We start from the raw sequence: 18906 nt of genomic DNA, 5'->3' as shown, positions 1-18906 counted from the left end.
CTGATAGTTGTTTGGTATAATTTATTTTCTCAAAAAACTAATTGAAAATGCTGTTTTAAGTAGCCTTTTAAATTTTAACATTTTGGAGTTACAAAAAGTTTATTAACCAAACAACTAATAATAGTCAAATAAGCCAAAATTAGCTGATAGGTTGATTATTTACCAAACAGAGCCACAATGTTCTTAATTGATTAATAAAGTGATATTAACCAATTCATTACTAATCGATAATTTCTTTTTTAAATATTTTTGTACTTTTTTTAATAACAATTCTTGAATGTAATAAAGCAAGATTAATACACATTTATGCACTCAAGTAACCAATAATCATTCAAACGCATCACATATAAAAGTCGACATACTCATAATTAAATTTATGGTGAAAGGATGAGTAGCTTCAAATTAAGAGGAAAGCTTATATAAAACTTAACGATACACCCCCCTCCTTTTCTTGTGGGTTGTCTTTCTTCTAAATTAATGAATCAAGTATTTTATTTAAAAAAAAAAAAACTTAACTATACTCAAATAATTGCAATGAACCAATGGATTTTTTTTTTTAATATAATGCAAATGGGATGGTAAGTGGTAACACATTATGACCACTTATCATATAGTTCATTATGATTATCGATGACTCCATCACCAATTGATGCAAGCCATTTAGCAAACTTTTTCATATTGTTTCAAGCTAACTTGCAAGTTCCAAGTACCATTTAACCAGATTTTTACTCTGGTTATGATAAAATTGATATACCACCAAAGATATTATTACCGTCAAATGTAGACCTGATAGCAACAATGGTTGATAGTACGTTTCATATGTCTGTGTCGGTAGTAGCAATAATAGTTTTTTTTTTTTAAGTCGTGCAATACTACTAGCTCCAACACTAGATGTTGTCAATTCGATTAATGAGTACATGAACGACTTGAATACATCGCAAGGTCGAGCATATCTTAGTTGTGACACGGTGTGTAAATCCGATTCGAATAATGGAATACTTGGGGATGTGTATACTCATAAATTCTTAAATGGTATACGACCTTTTGGTGTTCCAATCATTCATTAATATTAAATGTTGGGTCACCTGTCATGTTGCTAAGAAATATAGACCACGTATTTGATCTTTCCAATGACATCAAGATTGTAATTTTTATCTCTTTTGTTGCTGTTATTGTTGTTGTTTTTGTGTTTTTTTTACACAAATAATCCAAAGGGGAAAAAAAGAAAAAAAAAAAGCGATGGAGCGGTCAGACCGACCTTCTTAGCCGGTTTATCCGAATAGGGTTATAATTTCCAAACCCTTATTTTTGGATCTACTATAAAATGCAGAACCCTGGTTTTGTAGCCATTGGCTTCCGCTAAGCTCTACTCTCCAACTGCTTGAATATCCAACCGATCGCTGCCATCAGGTCAGTATTATCATCATCAAATTGCATTCATTTCATTTGTCATTATATATCCGCTTGCATGAGAAGATCCTTCTGATTATATATTTCATAATTTGTTAGAAATGAACTTTATTTTTAATTTAAAATTTTAGTAAGAATCGGTTTATTCTTCTTCTTGTCATGGATTCGTATAATATTTCAATCGTAATACACTGTTGATGCGTGCATATTCATTTCGTTTACTGATTAGCTCCCCGTGAGGGTTCGAGTTCGCGATAACTTGCTTTGTGAATGTTATGAGTCTCTAACAAACGATATTTGGATTCATTTTGTATGCAGGTGCCTGATTTGGGATTTGCGTAAGTTGTTTGTTTGTACAATTACGGGCTTTGGCTTACTGGTTGGCTGTAGGTTAAACTAGGGTTCGGGAATTTTGTTTAAGTTTGCAGCTTCAGCGGAAGGTTAGCTAGGGATTCAAAATGGATGATGAGATACAGAAGACACAGGAGGAGAGGAAGAAGATGGAGCAGCAGATTGCTTCTCTTTCTGCTGTGACTTTTGATACTGATCTATACAGCGCTGACCGGTTTGAGGGTTATGAAAAGTCTATACCCGTGAATGATGAGGAAGATGCTTTTGAGAATGCCGAGAATGAGATTGCTAGGAAGATGGCATCATTCACTGCCCCAAAACAATTCTTCAAGGAGGCTCCGAGGGGTGGAGATGATGATGAAAACCTGGGGTTTAATAAACCAAGTAAGATTATTGATAGGGAGGATGATTATCGGAGGAGGAGGTTGAACCGCGTTATTTCTCCTGAGAGGAATGACCCTTTTTTGGATAAGACCCCTGGTCCAGATGTGAGGACATATGCGGATGTGATGAGGGAGGAAGCTCTTAAGAGACAAAAGGAAGATTTGATGAAAGAAATTGCAAAGAAGAAAAAGGAAGAAGAGGCAAGGGCTGCAGAGAAAGAAAAGGAAGCTGAAAAGCAGCCTGCCCAGAAGAGGAGGAATAGGTGGGATCAGTCTCAAGATGAGAATAGTGCGAAAGAGAAGAAGGCCAAAACAAGTTCTGACTGGGATCTTCCAGACTCAACTCCTGGGATTGGAAGGTGGGATGCAACTCCCACGCCGGGGAGGGTTGGTGATGCTACCCCTTCAGTTAGGAGAAATAGGTGGGATGAAACCCCCACTCCTGGGCGGCTGGCTGATTCAGATGCTACCCCATCTGCCGGTGGTGTTACTCCTGGTGCAACCCCTGCTGGAATGACATGGGATGCTACACCAAAAAATTTGGGTCTTGCTACTCCTACACCCAAAAGGCAGAGATCAAGGTGGGATGAGACTCCAGCAACTATGGGAAGTGCAACACCAATGGCAGGTGCTACCCCAGCTGCAGCTTATACACCAGGTGTAACTCCTGTTGGTGGAAGTGAACTTGCTACTCCTACCCCTGGTGCCATTAATCTTCGTGGCCCACTTACACCAGAGCAATATAACCTAATGAGGTGGGAGAAGGACATTGAAGAAAGAAATCGCCCTTTGACTGATGAAGAGCTTGACGCAATGTTTCCTCAAGAAGGTTATAAGATATTGGAACCTCCAGCTTCCTATGTTCCTATCAGAACACCTGCTAGAAAGCTTCTTGCCACCCCAACGCCGATTGGGACTCCTCTTTATAACATTCCTGAGGAAAATAGGGGTCAACAGTTTGATGTACCGAAAGAAATGCCAGGTGGCTTGCCACTTATGAAACCTGAGGATTACCAATACTTTGGTGCCTTACTGAATGAGGAAAATGAAGAGGAGTTGTCTCCTGAAGAGCAGAAGGAACGTAAGATTATGAAACTTCTGCTCAAGGTTAAGAATGGGACACCCCCTCAGAGGAAAACAGCTTTGAGACAGCTGACTGATAAGGCCAGAGAGTTTGGTGCTGGTCCACTCTTCAATCGCATTCTGCCATTGCTCATGCAACCAACCTTGGAAGACCAAGAGAGGCACTTACTTGTGAAGGTTATTGATAGGGTACTTTACAAGTTGGATGAGTTGGTTCGTCCATATGTACACAAGATTCTTGTGGTGATTGAGCCTCTACTGATTGATGAAGATTACTATGCTCGTGTTGAAGGAAGGGAGATTATCTCTAACCTTAGCAAGGCAGCTGGTTTGGCAACTATGATTGCGGCCATGCGTCCAGATATTGATAACATTGATGAATATGTCAGGAATACCACTGCTAGAGCGTTTAGTGTTGTTGCCTCTGCACTTGGTATTCCCGCCTTGCTACCATTTCTGAAAGCAGTCTGTCAGAGTAAGAAATCTTGGCAGGCTCGTCACACCGGTATTAAGATTGTTCAACAGATTGCTATTCTAATTGGCTGTGCTGTTCTTCCACACTTGAGATCTTTGGTAGAAATTATAGAACATGGATTAAATGATGAGAACCAGAAGGTCCGAACCATTACAGCTCTTTCTCTGGCTGCACTTGCTGAGGCTGCTGCACCATATGGTATTGAGAGTTTTGATTCAGTTTTGAAGCCCTTGTGGAAGGGTATTAGATCGCATCGTGGAAAGGTTTTGGCTGCATTCTTGAAGGCGATTGGTTTTATCATTCCTCTTATGGATGCCATCTATGCCAGCTACTATACCAAGGAGGTTATGGTTATTCTGATTCGTGAATTTCAATCTCCTGATGAGGAGATGAAGAAAATTGTGCTGAAAGTGGTGAAACAATGTGTAAGTACAGAAGGTGTGGAGGCTGAATATATCAGAAATGACATTCTTCCAGAGTTCTTCCGTAATTTCTGGGTTAGGAGAATGGCTTTGGATCGCCGAAACTACAAGCAGCTTGTTGAAACAACTGTAGAAATTGCAAACAAGGTGGGTGTTGCAGATATAGTAGGGAGAGTCGTGGAAGACCTAAAAGATGAAAGTGAACCATATAGAAGAATGGTCATGGAGACAATTGAGAAGGTGGTTGCAAATCTTGGTGCATCTGATATTGATGCTCGTTTAGAAGAGCTTCTGATTGATGGCATTCTTTATGCTTTCCAAGAACAGACCAGTGATGATGCCAATGTAATGCTCAATGGATTTGGTGCTGTTGTGAATGCCCTTGGACAGAGGGTGAAGCCCTACCTCCCCCAGATCTGTGGTACAATAAAGTGGCGTCTGAACAATAAGAGTGCTAAAGTGAGACAGCAAGCTGCAGATTTGATTTCCAGGATTGCAGTGGTCATGAAACAGTGTGGAGAAGAACAGTTAATGGGCCATCTTGGTGTTGTGTTGTACGAGTACTTGGGAGAAGAATATCCCGAGGTTCTGGGGTCAATTCTGGGTGCTCTCAAGGCAATTGTGAATGTTATTGGTATGACTAAGATGACTCCTCCCATTAAGGATTTGCTTCCTCGGTTGACCCCTATTTTGAAGAATCGTCATGAGAAGGTCCAGGAGAACTGTATTGATCTGGTTGGACGTATTGCTGACCGTGGGGCTGAGTTTGTACCTGCAAGAGAATGGATGAGAATCTGTTTTGAACTTCTCGAGATGCTTAAAGCCCATAAGAAGGGTATTCGACGAGCAACAGTCAACACATTTGGCTATATTGCTAAAGCTATTGGGCCCCAGGATGTCCTTGCAACCTTGTTGAACAATCTCAAGGTGCAGGAACGTCAAAACCGTGTCTGCACAACAGTGGCAATTGCAATTGTTGCAGAAACCTGCTCTCCGTTCACTGTCCTCCCTGCATTGATGAATGAATATCGGGTCCCAGAGCTTAATGTTCAGAACGGTGTCCTGAAATCCCTCTCCTTTCTTTTCGAGTACATTGGCGAAATGGGGAAGGACTACATATACGCCGTAACTCCCTTGCTCGAAGATGCTCTAATGGACCGAGATCTGGTACACAGGCAAACTGCCGCCTCTGCTGTAAAGCACATGGCCCTAGGGGTCGCTGGCCTCGGATGCGAAGATGCACTGGTCCACCTTATGAACTACGTCTGGCCAAACATTTTCGAAACTTCCCCCCACGTCATCAACGCTGTCATGGAAGCCATCGAAGGTATGCGAGTCGCACTTGGGGCTGCTGTCATCCTCAATTACTGTCTCCAGGGACTGTTCCATCCTGCCCGCAAAGTCCGAGAAGTTTACTGGAAGATCTACAATTCACTATACATTGGCGCTCAGGATGCGCTCGTGGCCGCTTACCCCATCCTCGAGGACGACTCGAACAATACATACAGCAGGCCTGAATTATCGATGTTCGTATGAGTTTCTTCTTCCAGCGCTATCATGCTTCTTATGAACACTCTCTTATCAACTGTAGCTGTAATCTTTGGTAATTGATACTCTATGACCAGTGAATTTTAACTTTTGAGTAGCATATGAAAGCACTCTCTATATGCCCGATATTACTGAATAATTTGCTGCCTTTATTTCATAATTTTTGTGGCGTTGGATACGTATTGCTGTATCTTATTGTATGAACTATTACAGTATATTTCTATGATGCTTGTTGGCTTAATTTGGTCTTGGTATGTGGTTACTTTCTGTTTTCTATTGGCTAACGTGATTTATGCCTTCGTGGTAGTTTGTCAGGATTGCCCTCCATCAACAACGCAGTAAAATTTAATTCACCAAAAATTATGAATTTCAGACTAAAAGCACGAAAAAGAAAAATCGAAATAGACAATGTTGAACTCAAATTTATTAAGGTTTGTATATATGTTTTTTTTTCTTTGAAAACATTAAGGTTTGTATATAAATATAAAGAGAAGCAGAAATGACACTTTACCGTGAAATTATGACCATAGTGGGAGTAATAATAACTTTTATAATAAATTTATTTTAAAATTAATACTCCGTAATAATCTAATAAATAAAATAATATACTTATGGTCTATAACTAATTTTACAATTTTTTTAAACAAACCATTAATATTATTTATACAATTAACTTAATCAATTATCAACTATTTGCAAATACAATCAACTATTCGCTATTTGTGACACCCCTTAGTATTATTAGGTGACATATTAAGGACGAATTTGACATATTAGTGTAAATTGAAGAGTTAAATTTGTTATTTTGATAACCATTGGTTGGCGTGAGTGATCGTGCACTCTCGTCTATTAAAAGAGATCGGACGTTCGAATCTCCTTCTTATAGAAAAATCAATCTGACACTTTTCTCCTTAATTGGGCTGACTCGGTGCAAACGAGGCAGTGTCTTCTACAGGGCATGCTCGAGGCACCTCGTGGCTCACAGTCTTAGAAACTCTTCTAGAAGGGTCAGATGGGAAGTTCTTTAATCTGTATGACTTCATGCCTTTGTCTTCTTCCTTCCATTGTTCAAATCCCGGACTGTAGAAAGGCAAATATTTCCAGAAGAGAAGAGAAGAAATGAAGGCAGCTGGGCTCATCTCCTTCACCGCAACTACTATCGCTATTCCCCACTCCTCGCATTCGCCATCATCTAATTCACTCTCCCCTCATCACTGTAAGTCTCTAGTTCCTCACGCCCTCCCTTCCTTTCCTTTTTCTTTTCCTCAGGGTTTATGGAAATATTATCTCCATACCAGTTTTGTTGAAGAATGATTGTCAATTTTCTTCAACTGTTACATTGATTTTAATCATAATTGTGTATTTGTGTTGCACTTAAACTTCATTCCTGAATTTCTATGGTGATAGTCTAAACGATCGCACACTATTACAGAACAGACACTACTAAGAGGATGATCTCAAACTTAATTAAACATCTTTGGCACTTCAAATTAGGTCATATAGTAGAAGATTGAATCATAAAGCTGGTCAATAGTTGGCAACTTGGTGTAGTAACCCATTCAATTTTTAACCATGTGTTCTTGGTACAATGGCTTGATTACCCCTTTTTGGGCAAGGCTAAGAGAGCCAAAGATGTGGTGGGATTAATACATACCAATGTATATATGGTCTATTTAGACTTTAGAGAAATGACCTGGGGAGATTATCAGGGTATTGACTGAAAAAGGTAGAATTACAGATTTTGAATTAGGTGGGATGACTAGTGCTTAGAGCATTCTTATCAATGGAGTTTATTCACGGTTTTTTAGGAGTTTTAGTAAGTGTGATTAGAAAAGAGAAAATGGGGAGGGATGAAAAAAAAACAAAATAAAATTGATTTAAAGAATAATAATAATAAAAGTCAAAGCTCTGTCAGGCGTGCCCAGCGGGCAAAATTATTTTACTGTTCCAATAACTTGCTTTGCAGGAGATCCCATTTTTTCTCTCACCTCCACATCACACATCACTGTTCCAAAAACCACCTAATCTTCATTGATGTAGATGCTCTTAGTACTCACGAGGAGCCCCCACCGCATTAGATGTAACTCTCACATTGTCCTTCCCATAATTTACCACTTGAATACCAACTGAGTTGCCAAAAAATCCAAGAATAAGTAAAAGATCATGCAAATGTGCTCCATTTCTGTTTTCTGGATTCATGTTACAAAAGAATATCTGAACTATGTAATCGGTTTTTTCTATTAGTCTCCAGGCTTTTTAAGGCTTCTAATGTTCTGCCTCTGAAGTCATACACCAATTACTGGATTTGTGCACCCTATGTTTTCAAGGAGAGAGGTGCGTTGATTGCTAATGCAGGTTATGATGCTGATGGCATGGACACTGACAATCCCGAGCCTCCCTCAGAAGGCGAAGAGGAAAGTTTGCCCTTTGAGAACGATACATTGGAGCCCAAGCTTCAGCTGAAGCTTGAGCAAAAGATGAGGATGAGGGTGGCAAAGAAAATTAGACTGAGAAGGAAGAAGCTCGATAGGAAGCGCCGCTTAAGGAAGAAGGGGAGATGGCCTCCTTCAAAGTTGAAGAAGAACAAGAATGTGTAGCTTGTTACAACATTTCATGCCTGAATGTTTAACTTCCTTGTACCCCTTGTGATCTTAAAATCTTTTCTTGAGCCTATTGTATATTCAAAAGCTAGGGAACTTCTTAACAATTTCTTCTTGATGTACTGATGCTCTAAACTCTTCCTAGAGTTTATGCTTGGAATATTAGAATATAGCTAGTAATTCACCTGTGCAATACAAAGAATAAATTTCCATCACTGAGAAATCTGCAAGTATTACTTGAGGCTGTGAATTGAGTAAAGCTACGCAAGAGAAATAAATTGTACTAGAAATAGAGTATTGACAAGACTCGAACTCATCGCCTACAGGTAAGAGAATCACGCCTTCGGGTTTCGATCACATTTGTTGTTGATCCACTTACTTACGTTGTTTGAGTAAATAAATGCTATTAGAATCACTGAGTAAGTGGCATAAAAGTGGGGAAATTTTCCAAATTGTCACTTATTATGCATACAAGAATAAGGAAAGCAACAGCCAACAGCACATATATGTTCCAAAATGATTCTTTACAAATTTAAAGGCTGCTTGCCAAATATCATTCAAGGAACCTTTTTAGGTTTAAACCAATGACTACCAAGGAAAGAAAATCTAGTTAAACCACAAGTGCAAAAGCTGCCTCAACAGCAAACCAGTTAAGTATCAACTCTGATTTTATTAATTTGTGAAAGTAGAAATATAACTTCACTGGGGAAAGGGGAAAAACACTAAACATGGATCAGAATTTTCTTCCAGTGCACGGGTACCTCCTCAAATCTGCAATGGAAACAATTTAGAAGTATAAAGCAAACTTTGTTTTCGATCAATAACATTTTGTTGAAGAATGTCTTATACAGTTCTACACTAAAAGTGACACGAGCAACAATATAAAAGGACAAAAACTAAAATTCAAAGAACGTACAACCAATCATTTGTCTCAAATAAACCACCTCATCAGACTGCTTGGCATGAGACCATAATTGCAACTAATGGGAGGGAAAATAAATGTTAACATACACACATGAAGGATTCTAACCTTAAATCATTTCCTCGAGAAAGGATCAACCTTAATCATTGTCTTCCTTGCCATAGTTATATATTATCTCAATCTGCATCAGCAAGCAAATCAAAGAAATGCATGTATGTGAGCATTAATGTTTACATGTGCACTTGAGAGCTTCATAGATCAATTATTGATCCTCTAAATTGAATTTAGTAAAGCATATTATCAGAAAAAAGAGGAGTTGATATTTTACTACATATTTTATGAAGGACAAAAGAAAAGTTTTAAGTAAACTACCCCAGCAGGCGGCACTGGATTTCGGTTAAACTTGCTACCACCAGGAGCCCATGGAACTGCATATTTAGGATAAATAAAATGTGACATTTTGTCAAAAATTAAAACAACCTTGGCCAATTTACATGACAAAAATGACCTAAAAGTGAAAATAATTACTCTTTGGGATTTAACATAGTTTTCCATTATTCTAATAGTGTAGCTAAAATCCCAATTGTCAAGAGCGTAAAATCAAAATGGAACTTACCAATATAAGGATCAGGATGCCGCCACTTATTATAAGTAGCTTCACCATCGGCTATCATTCTATCAATTGTTTCAACATCTTCCTGGATGTTAACAAAATGAAATGATTGCAAGATCATGTGTGGATACAATTCTGGAAGCAGTAAACATGATACTGGAAAAGATTGACTAGATGAGTAAAATTCTCAATTTTGTAACAAAGTAAAGCTTTTGGTTATTGTTTTGATCATCAATCAGCTATGACAAAGGGTCCAAAATTGTGATCATCACACCTAAGTCCATATTCACAATTAAAGTTTATTTTCAGGATATATATCCTTTTCTACTTTCACGAGATACAACAAGGTTCTAATAAGAGAAAACATGTATATCAACTAACTTTAAATTGGCCGAGGTGATATGCAACTAACTGATCAACATCTATAAATATCTTGATCAGTTAGTTAGAGCAAAAAGTGATCAAGATATTTATGTTATCCACATTTAAACATGAAACATTCCACTTTCAGTGTACTCATTACCACAAAAGTATTAATTAACATGGCCAATTGTGAAAGATGGACATGTAATCAGTATCCCAAACAAAAACCATTTTAAGAATAACACATAAACAAAGGCATTTGGAATCAAACAACTTGATTATGCAGAGTATTTAGTTCATAAGACCTAGCCAATAAATCCATCTTGTATATTAAAATTCAAAAAGCTATAATAAGGCGCTATAATCTACAAAAGCAACAATCTTTCCATCAAAAGGCCACATTCTCTCGGTAAAAATCAGACATTTTCTACATCATTGAACTGATCATATAGTATAATTAATTAGGTTAGAGGCACAACAATTTCTGCCTAATAAGTGAATTTTTTCATATAAATAGGAGAAAACATTCGTAAATTCGATGGGAATAATCATATAATAAATTGAGAGGAAATGCAAACGAACCACGTGTTTGTTAGCATCGAACCTCTCCCTGAGAGCATCGGCCTGAAAGAAGTACAGAACATCGCCGGTTATGAATTGCATTGAAAGGAGATAAGATCGTGTGTAAAAAAACAAAATGTGCAGATCGAATCTAATGGAAAGAAGCCCTAGAAATGGAGAGAGGGATACATCAGGATAGAAGAGGTGGCGATGGACGGCCCATGTGAGAGTGTCTTTCAAGGCGCGGCGGTAGAGAATCCGCACTCTCTCCTTCTGCGCTGCTCTCCGAGCTAGGAACGACGCTGATGCTACAGCTCCACTCATCTCTCTCTCTCTCTTCGCCTGTCACTCTTTTCTCTCTACAAAGAGAAAGAAGCACTTGCAGCTGCGTAACTCTCGAAGAGGAGCCGTGGATGATGGGCCTTACACCATACAAATCTGTATCCCATGTAATGGGCCTGGCCCAATTCATCAATATTATCGTGTGGACCATGCTATCAAATAATGTACTTTTAATATATTAAGACGTATATTATTTGTGTATTAAATATACTTTTTGTTATGATCCACACAGTACTATGTGAATCATGGTTCTTTTCAGAAAAAAAATGTGGATCATGGTTTAATTTGCCTTCCAGGATAGTTTTTATTTATTTATTTATTTATTTTTTAACAATTTTGCGTATAAAGAGCTCATTCCAAACACAAACTTCCAATGTTTATGGCAAGGATGATTGTATTTGTGTGTGTACGTGTGTATATATACACTTAACAACAATCATAAAAAATAACTAAATCTACTTGTCTTTATATTAAGAGAGGGTATAAATCGATATTTTAGAAATGTAAACTAGTTACGATTGTTTTATCATAAAACCGATGAAAATTTTAAGAAGAAGGTGGAGACGTTAAACCAAACATTCCCTGGTTGAACCTTTAACATTCTAACTTAAACTCATAAGGTCTTAGCTTAAAGACTATTATTGAAATTTCAACTTCTTAAAATCTTTTATCTATTTCACAAGGGGAGGCAAGAAGAATGGGAGTAAACAAACATCTTATTTGCACAGAGCAACATTATTATATTATAAACACCACCATGCACTAGATACATCAGAGTTGAGATCAGAGTACCATACTAACATTACATTATTTCCTTTTTTTATCCTCTTATTTTTGTCAAATATACATTCATAGCCTTATTAGTATGAAGATTTAAGGGCAGAATCAGATCCAACAGTCCTGATATTGGTTGGTTTTTGTAAGAAGTCCAGTGCAGTGATGGAATGTGGAGGCAGCATTACAGCATCCATCTTCTCAAATCCTTGTAGTTTGGTTTCAATGGGTGCCACCTGCATCAACCCCAACAAGAATATCAGTCATCAAGAACATACATGTATGCATGTATGTATATTCCTAGTACCCGGGTTGATTAAACCCGTCATCTCGAATGGCAAACTTGAAAAGTATGGGGCTGTCAAGCCAAGGAAGAGTTCAGGTAAGCTATTCTACTGACTGCAATAGTTTGCAGAGATGAATTTGAAAAATGACTTCGAGAGTTTGAGGACAGGTGAGACGAGGCATCTTGCATAAGCTAAGGGAGGGTATTAATATCATCTTTAAGACCCGGGATGGGGAAGATTAAGGAGATAACAGCTCACATTGCAAGTTGTTATATGGAGGATCGGATTTTAGTCTTTGCAGGTTTTCTTTCGATTCAGCTATAGCAAATCAGAGTAAGATGCATAAGAATGTTCATACCTTTGTAGGCTCGTTGAAGGAATTCTCGTCCATCACGTTACTAGAGGTTAACACAGTTTTCGCTGATCCCAATAACTGTATGGAGTTCTCCTCGAATCCATCGATGGTGAATTTAAGAGTCACATTTTTGGCCCCGAAGTTAACAGCCTGAATATGATATTTAGCAAGTCGCCAATGAAATTAATAAAAATGGCAGAGAAAAAAAAATTCTTACAAATGCATCAAGCAAAGTTCGAGTGTATACTTCACAGTTCGGTAAAAATATTCAAACCTTTATTCTCAAATACTCCTGGTTATCCTCGGAGTTTTTCCAAGTGATAGCAGACGCGACGAGTGAACTTGAAATATTAGAATGCAGTGTAGAGCTCAACAGAGTTGCCCCGTTCGACTCTCTGAAAAAGTGCTGCATCCAGTAACTCGGAGTTCCATAATGCTGAGAGGAAGTGAAAACGATTGCATCTGGGTTCCACCTAAGAGAACGGAGGACTGTTCCTAAGAATGTTGTCGTAGAGAAACACCATTTTGAAAGAAAGAAGAAAGAACGGGAAAGGTTATAATACTCACCTCCTGTCATGGTCATTCACAAATAGAGGTGCGTAACTTGCCATTTCAATTGCATCACTGCAAGGAGGACAAATGCAAATATCATCGGCAAACAACTTACAAAAGAAGAAATAATTTTATTGGCACGGAACTGGAATCACTATATAAATGTTACAAAAAGTGAAGGCACTTGTTTGAATGCTCATGAAGCAGTCCCAATAGGCAATATATAGTTTCTTCTTTCAAAATACCCGTAAAATAGAAAATATAATACCTGTTCCTTTCAACCCCGATGAGAAATCCAGCTTCAGCCACTGCAGCTAAAAGGCTACCTGTCCCACAATCTTTCGTCTCAGTCACAGCATATTCACTCACAAAAGCCTACAGAAAGAAAATAGATAGGACCATTAAGAAGGAACCCTCAGAACTGGGCTGTTTAATCATCGGAAAGCTTAACATACCTTTGGACCAGTCCGTGACACATGGTCAAATTTTGTATTCAAAGAAAACACGTAACTTGCAGAGCTATAAATCTAATCACAGAAGCAGCACGTGAAAATGTTACGTTTAAGGTATTGTCAACTATTTGATATATGTTCCAAAAAGGGCATTGAGCAGCTTACGTGAAAATCATATAAATCAGCCGGATGATTCAATGGTTGGGAAGACCCATCACAGTTTGAAATTATATTAATATCTGGATAAGCTTGTTTAATTGCAGCATGAAACATGAGGTAATTTCCTGAGTCATGGAATAATGGCGTTAAAAGAATTTACACAGGAATTCTCCGACCCATATACTGTGAAAAGTATTCTAACCATTTGTACGATTTATTATTCCTCATTATTATGTAGGATTATCAAAAGAGAATACATACTGACGACGTGAAGAAAAACCGTAAACTGTATTATATAGCTGGCAAAGACAAGCTTCTATTCTAAAAGGTCTGCATACCTTGGTATTTTGACTTCGAACAATCTTCATTTCCAATTGCAACATATCTCAAATCGAAGGGTTCTGGGTGACCCAATGCAGCTCGAACAGAACCCCATGTTGAGTTGGGATCACCTCGGGCAAACTCAAGACCATCCAAAATTTCCTGTTATAGGAATTTAAAATATTTGTTACCATCGCAAGTAATTGTTATAGCGTCCAATCAGCATATACAACCAAAATTTTCCATGAAAGAACTGTTAACCTACTTGCACAAAAGGCAAAATGGCCGATGTATCAACTTGGTCGTTGTGGCTGATTCCTAGAAATTAGAACAAGAAAAGGGGGAAAAAAATTGAATTTCATCATTCATGTTTAAACGAGGGTTGAATGAGACCATGCAGTAAGTAATGGCCATACCATTGTTAAATACCCATACAGGCAGTGCGCCCAAGTCCTCTGCAAGCTGGCGAAGATGAATAAAGATTACTTACACGGTTACACCAAATAATAATACTAATACTCTGTAATGGATAAAAAATAAATTTTTGCTCTCTCTAATGTCTATACGCATTCTTTTTCACTCATGTGCATGTAAAAGCGCACACATATCCATATTAAATGCAGGAAGATATCGGATCTCAACGTGTCTTTCGCTATTTACCTGAAGGTACTCAAGATGCCCTAGTCCATCATCAGTCCAATAATTCCAAACATCACCAAAATGCCCGGGCCTCTCTTCCCATGGTCCAATGGTTTCTTTCCATCGGAATGCATTCCTTAACCAATCACCTTCAACAAAGCATCCACCTACCAACAAATATGTCAAGCAATACTATTACCACCTTGATCGCCATTCCGATTGCTATATTATTACTTTTCCGTTTTCCAGAATGGGCATACAAGCAACTTCAAAGTTCAAATATTACCCTGATCTGTCTATGTGATTTGTTTGGAAGATTATAACACAAAGCAAAATAAGGCATACCTGGAAATCTGAGGAATCCTGGTTTCAACTGTTTAAGCATATCAAAGAGGTCGTTCCGGAAACCATGTCCCTGATTGTCCCCCCCCAAAAAAGAGACAGAGTGAGAGAGATGTCGATTACCTTTATTACATAACTAGAATTCAAGCTGAATGAAGAAAATTTTCTTTGAGTAAAAAAGTATCTCATTTGGATATCCATGGATATCAATGTAAACTATTCAACTATGAATTATGCCTTCATCAAGGAAATCTTTTTCTTCGTTTTGTCCCATCATTGTTCATGATTATACGAGCATTGAAAATTCCAAGTAGCTACATAGAGATGCATACCTTGAACGTGTCAAGAGGCATCAATGATACTTGATCAAACCATATAACACCATTCTTTGTTGTCGTCAATTCCAGTCTTGAATTCGGATCTGTTCCTTTTGCTTCCAGAAGCACCACCATCTTTGTCCAGTTAGAGACGTCCTCAGCACTACAATTGAAACAATTAAAAAAAGTGCATGAAGGATGTATACCTTAGCAAAGATACTTTCATTAACTGAACCATGTAAATTTCACCATCGAGTCTTGCTTACATAATGTCAGCACTAGCCAACTTCTGTTGCCCAGTTGAGCCAGTTAATGAAACTGACACATGAATTGATTCAGGAGAACGAACATAAAGCACCAGGTTATAACTCTTTCCATCTTGAATATTCTACAAAAGAAGAAAAATAAAACGAAATTGAAGAATTGCACAGTAAAGACCAAAACAAGGGGCATATTAGTATATGTTTGTAGGGTCAAGAATTGATACTGATCACTCAAAAAAACATGCTTGCTAAAATTGTAACTAGAAAGAAGTTCAATTAAATATGAGCGTGCATTGAATAACAGGTTTGGCATCACAGGTGCAGTAGAAGAGGGGAAAATGCAAATCTAGTACACTGAATTGAAACAATATCAATCAGAGAGATACGGCTTAAAATTTCCTATGCTATCAAAATTCATTCAGAATGTGATAAAGATAGATATCCTACCATGCCCCAAAATCCAGGATTGTAAACGCCAACTCCCCCATTTGTACAGGTATTTGCACCTCCACTGCCACAATGAACATCTAACCGAAGTGCAATTTTATTCCGATCAAAGCAAGATGAACGATCAGTCGACACAGTCAAAGAGGACTCATCCCCAATAATTGACCAAGGATCAATATTGGAGGGTGTATTGGGACCCCCAGCTTCAAAACCTGAAATCAAGTTTCAGAAAACAACTAAAAATTTGGGAATAGAGATGTGGAACACAAAATAGTTAAAGGAGAAGAAAGTAAATATTCTAGCTAGATCCTATCCATAAGGTGATATTATCCAACAACCTAACAAGCATAGAGTCCTGGATCAAAAGTATACTCGAACATTTCTCTAACTCAAAATCCATGCAGAGAAAGCAGTCATTTGATAATCAAAATGAAGGAAGTCACACTGATCACTCAGAAGCTCATTACAAGAAAATGGTTATTTAAATTCATTATTCAACTAAAATCCTGCTCTTCCCGACTTTTAAACGCCAGAGGATGGAGAGGTTTCTGTGGTTAACAAAGATGTCAACCACTGAAAACAAAATGAATAAACAAATAAATTCAACCGACCTCTGTTGCTAACAAGCTCTGCCCACAATCCACCAGAACCAGCATGATTTATTTCCTGAAACATAACATTTCCTAGAATCAGCATTCTAGGTGATAAATTATTCTATGAATTCCAGTCAAGTCTAATGTAAACAAATTCACAAATGGATAGCCTCCAAGGGAGAGTTCAATCTAGTCATAGACTTGTGGGTACAATAAATGAAATCTAAGAAAATGCTTATGAACTAATGGCAATAATAAATGGTAAGATTTCAACTGAATTATATTAGCATTCATTAATCAAATTGATTTACCTCAAAGAATAAACCAAACAAACTGTCAGGTATTTTCTTTGCTGATGCTGTTGAGGCATACACATGGAGTAATGCTACCATTGCGTCAGTCTCAGTTCCAGAACATTGATTTAGGGCAAAAAGTGCAAAGAAAAGGAAACTAAGGATGACAAGACGGGATGAAGGAGGAGAACCCATTGCTTTCTCACCACATTCAGAGACTCCCTAGCCAATTTAAGTCCTGCAAATATGCTAATAAAGTTAGTACTTAGTAGGTAATGAAATTATCAAAAGAACACTCTGTAAAGCACAAAAAAAGACACTCTGTAAATCTCCAGACCATTTGGATTGTCTTATAATAAACACCACTCTGCACACTATGTCGGACCAAGTGAAATAAAGCTTTCAACTTTGACAATATGACACATGAATAATACTAATATGATCAAACTGCTCACTCAAAAACGATATTACTACAAGATTGTTGACCAAAGGGAACACAATAAGTTGAAAAAATAAACCAAAACATAACAAAATTCACAAAGAAACATAGCAATACATGAGAAGATTGAACGAAAAGCAAAGAATTTCATATCAACAATAAAAAAGAAAACATTTCCTACCTGGAAACGACCCAGTCTGGAAGAAAGAGTGCGGCGAAGATGTTCTATTTCAAGAGTCAAATATTACGAGGCTGAGCTCACAGTGTACTGCTAGCTGTGTTGTTGGTTAGTGATGAGAGCTGACCGCAGTTTCGCGTGGATATAAATATACGTGGAGAGACAGAGAGAGTGACAGAGATTGTTGCTTCTAAGGATTGTGGAGATTCTAATATTGGAAAATCGTTGCTCTTATCTTTGCTTTCACGTAAGCAGATTTGTTTGTGAAGAGGTTTAGCAAGTGTTTGTGGAAATGCGAGGACCACTTCTCTTAAAACACTGGAGTTTGGGTGTTCTTCTGCAAATTCTTGATTTGGATAAGTATACTTATAAAGTATATATATATAATTAAAATACTTATCCATATGGTATAATGTTTGTCCAGCTGCATAAATATGTCAATATCAAAGATTGGGTGAACAAACAAACAAACTATTTTTTTTTTTTTAAGCCAACAAACAAATTATATAGCTACCTACTAAGTACAAAATGAACCATATATAACAATAGGTTAAAATGAGAATTTGTAATTACGCGTGAATGCGTGAACTAATTTCATCTTCCATGTAAGATAATACATACAATTGAGTTATAATGCACATGAGCCAAACCGCATTAAGATCATCTTTAAGGGGCACGCCATTGGGCCAAAATGGAGGGAAAAAAATAGCGTGCTGCTCCAACCGGCGTGTATTGCACCAAAATTCTGGTGCAGCATGAACAGTGCAACGCCAACGGTTCATCTCCCATCATTTTGGTGTGGATTTTTTTCTTTTCATTTTGCCCCTTGTTTTTATTTCTAATTTCTTTTACGTCCTTGATTTAGTTTTAATGTATTTGTATATTTTGTTAAATTGTTAAATATACATTTTATATTATTAAAAATAAATTATATCATTTGAAATATCCCATCAAGACTATTAAAACAAGACTAATATTAAACATATATTAATTAAAAATTAAACTACACAAAGCATAATTTTAACAAAATTAAAGCAAATTGCATATAAAATTACTTTAAACATACTTAAATTCAATAATCTCCAAGAACGATATGGTAATTCTAAAAAATAAATGTAATGGATGTTCTATGATTTATTATTGTGGAATAAAATAATATTTGCATTATAATTATATTTTATATTAAAATATTTAAAGTTATAATACAAAGTCTTAATTTATTATAGAAAACTAATTATTTTAGTGAAGAAATAAAATTTGGTGCAGAATTTGGCGTAATGGGTTGGAGATCGAACAAAATTTGGTGCAAGAATATGATTCTTGAAAATATTCCTTTTGGTGCATATGATTGGAAATGGTCTAAAAGACTAAATTCAATCAATTAGTTAGTTTAACCCATTACTTTATAAACTCATATATTCT

The 18906-nt window shown here is 37.2% G+C and overlaps 4 protein-coding genes across 4 annotated transcripts; 2 read left to right on the top strand and 2 right to left on the bottom strand.

Annotated features, from left to right (window-relative positions):
- Positions 1-1306: 1306 nt before the first annotated feature.
- LOC116007562 (splicing factor 3B subunit 1) lies at positions 1307-5913 on the top strand. Its single transcript, XM_031248279.1, has 2 exons — positions 1307-1410; positions 1729-5913. The coding sequence occupies exon 2, from the start codon at positions 1869-1871 to the stop codon at positions 5658-5660; it is 3792 nt and encodes a 1263-aa protein (XP_031104139.1). The 5' UTR covers positions 1307-1410; positions 1729-1868; the 3' UTR covers positions 5661-5913.
- Positions 5914-6706: 793 nt separating this feature from the next.
- On the top strand, positions 6707-8487 carry LOC116007145 (50S ribosomal protein 5 alpha, chloroplastic-like). The gene is made up of 2 exons (XM_031247747.1): positions 6707-6888; positions 7917-8487. The coding sequence occupies exons 1-2, from the start codon at positions 6792-6794 to the stop codon at positions 8267-8269; spliced, it is 450 nt and encodes a 149-aa protein (XP_031103607.1). The 5' UTR covers positions 6707-6791; the 3' UTR covers positions 8270-8487.
- A 220-nt stretch (positions 8488-8707) lies between these two features.
- On the bottom strand, positions 8708-11111 carry LOC116007147 (NADH dehydrogenase [ubiquinone] 1 beta subcomplex subunit 9). The gene is made up of 6 exons (XM_031247748.1): positions 10921-11111; positions 10753-10794; positions 9811-9892; positions 9567-9622; positions 9303-9375; positions 8708-9043 (listed from the first exon to the last, which is right to left on the bottom strand). Exons 1-5 carry the CDS (start codon positions 11053-11055, stop codon positions 9334-9336), a joined length of 357 nt encoding a protein of 118 aa, XP_031103608.1. The 5' UTR covers positions 11056-11111; the 3' UTR covers positions 8708-9043; positions 9303-9333.
- A 660-nt stretch (positions 11112-11771) lies between these two features.
- LOC116006945 (alpha-L-arabinofuranosidase 1-like) lies at positions 11772-17795 on the bottom strand. The gene is made up of 18 exons (XM_031247478.1): positions 17488-17795; positions 16886-17105; positions 16593-16647; positions 15982-16193; positions 15538-15659; positions 15287-15434; positions 14958-15027; positions 14634-14779; positions 14390-14435; positions 14239-14291; positions 13991-14135; positions 13659-13777; positions 13497-13568; positions 13310-13416; positions 13057-13113; positions 12764-12962; positions 12493-12639; positions 11772-12083 (listed from the first exon to the last, which is right to left on the bottom strand). Exons 2-18 carry the CDS (start codon positions 17060-17062, stop codon positions 11934-11936), a joined length of 2025 nt encoding a protein of 674 aa, XP_031103338.1. The 5' UTR covers positions 17063-17105; positions 17488-17795; the 3' UTR covers positions 11772-11933.
- Positions 17796-18906: the final 1111 nt, after the last annotated feature.

The sequence above is a fragment of the Ipomoea triloba genome, chromosome 15, assembly GCF_003576645.1.
Source record: "Ipomoea triloba cultivar NCNSP0323 chromosome 15, ASM357664v1".
Lineage (NCBI taxonomy): Eukaryota > Viridiplantae > Streptophyta > Magnoliopsida > Solanales > Convolvulaceae > Ipomoea > Ipomoea triloba.
This window is presented reverse-complemented; position numbering and strand designations above follow the sequence as displayed.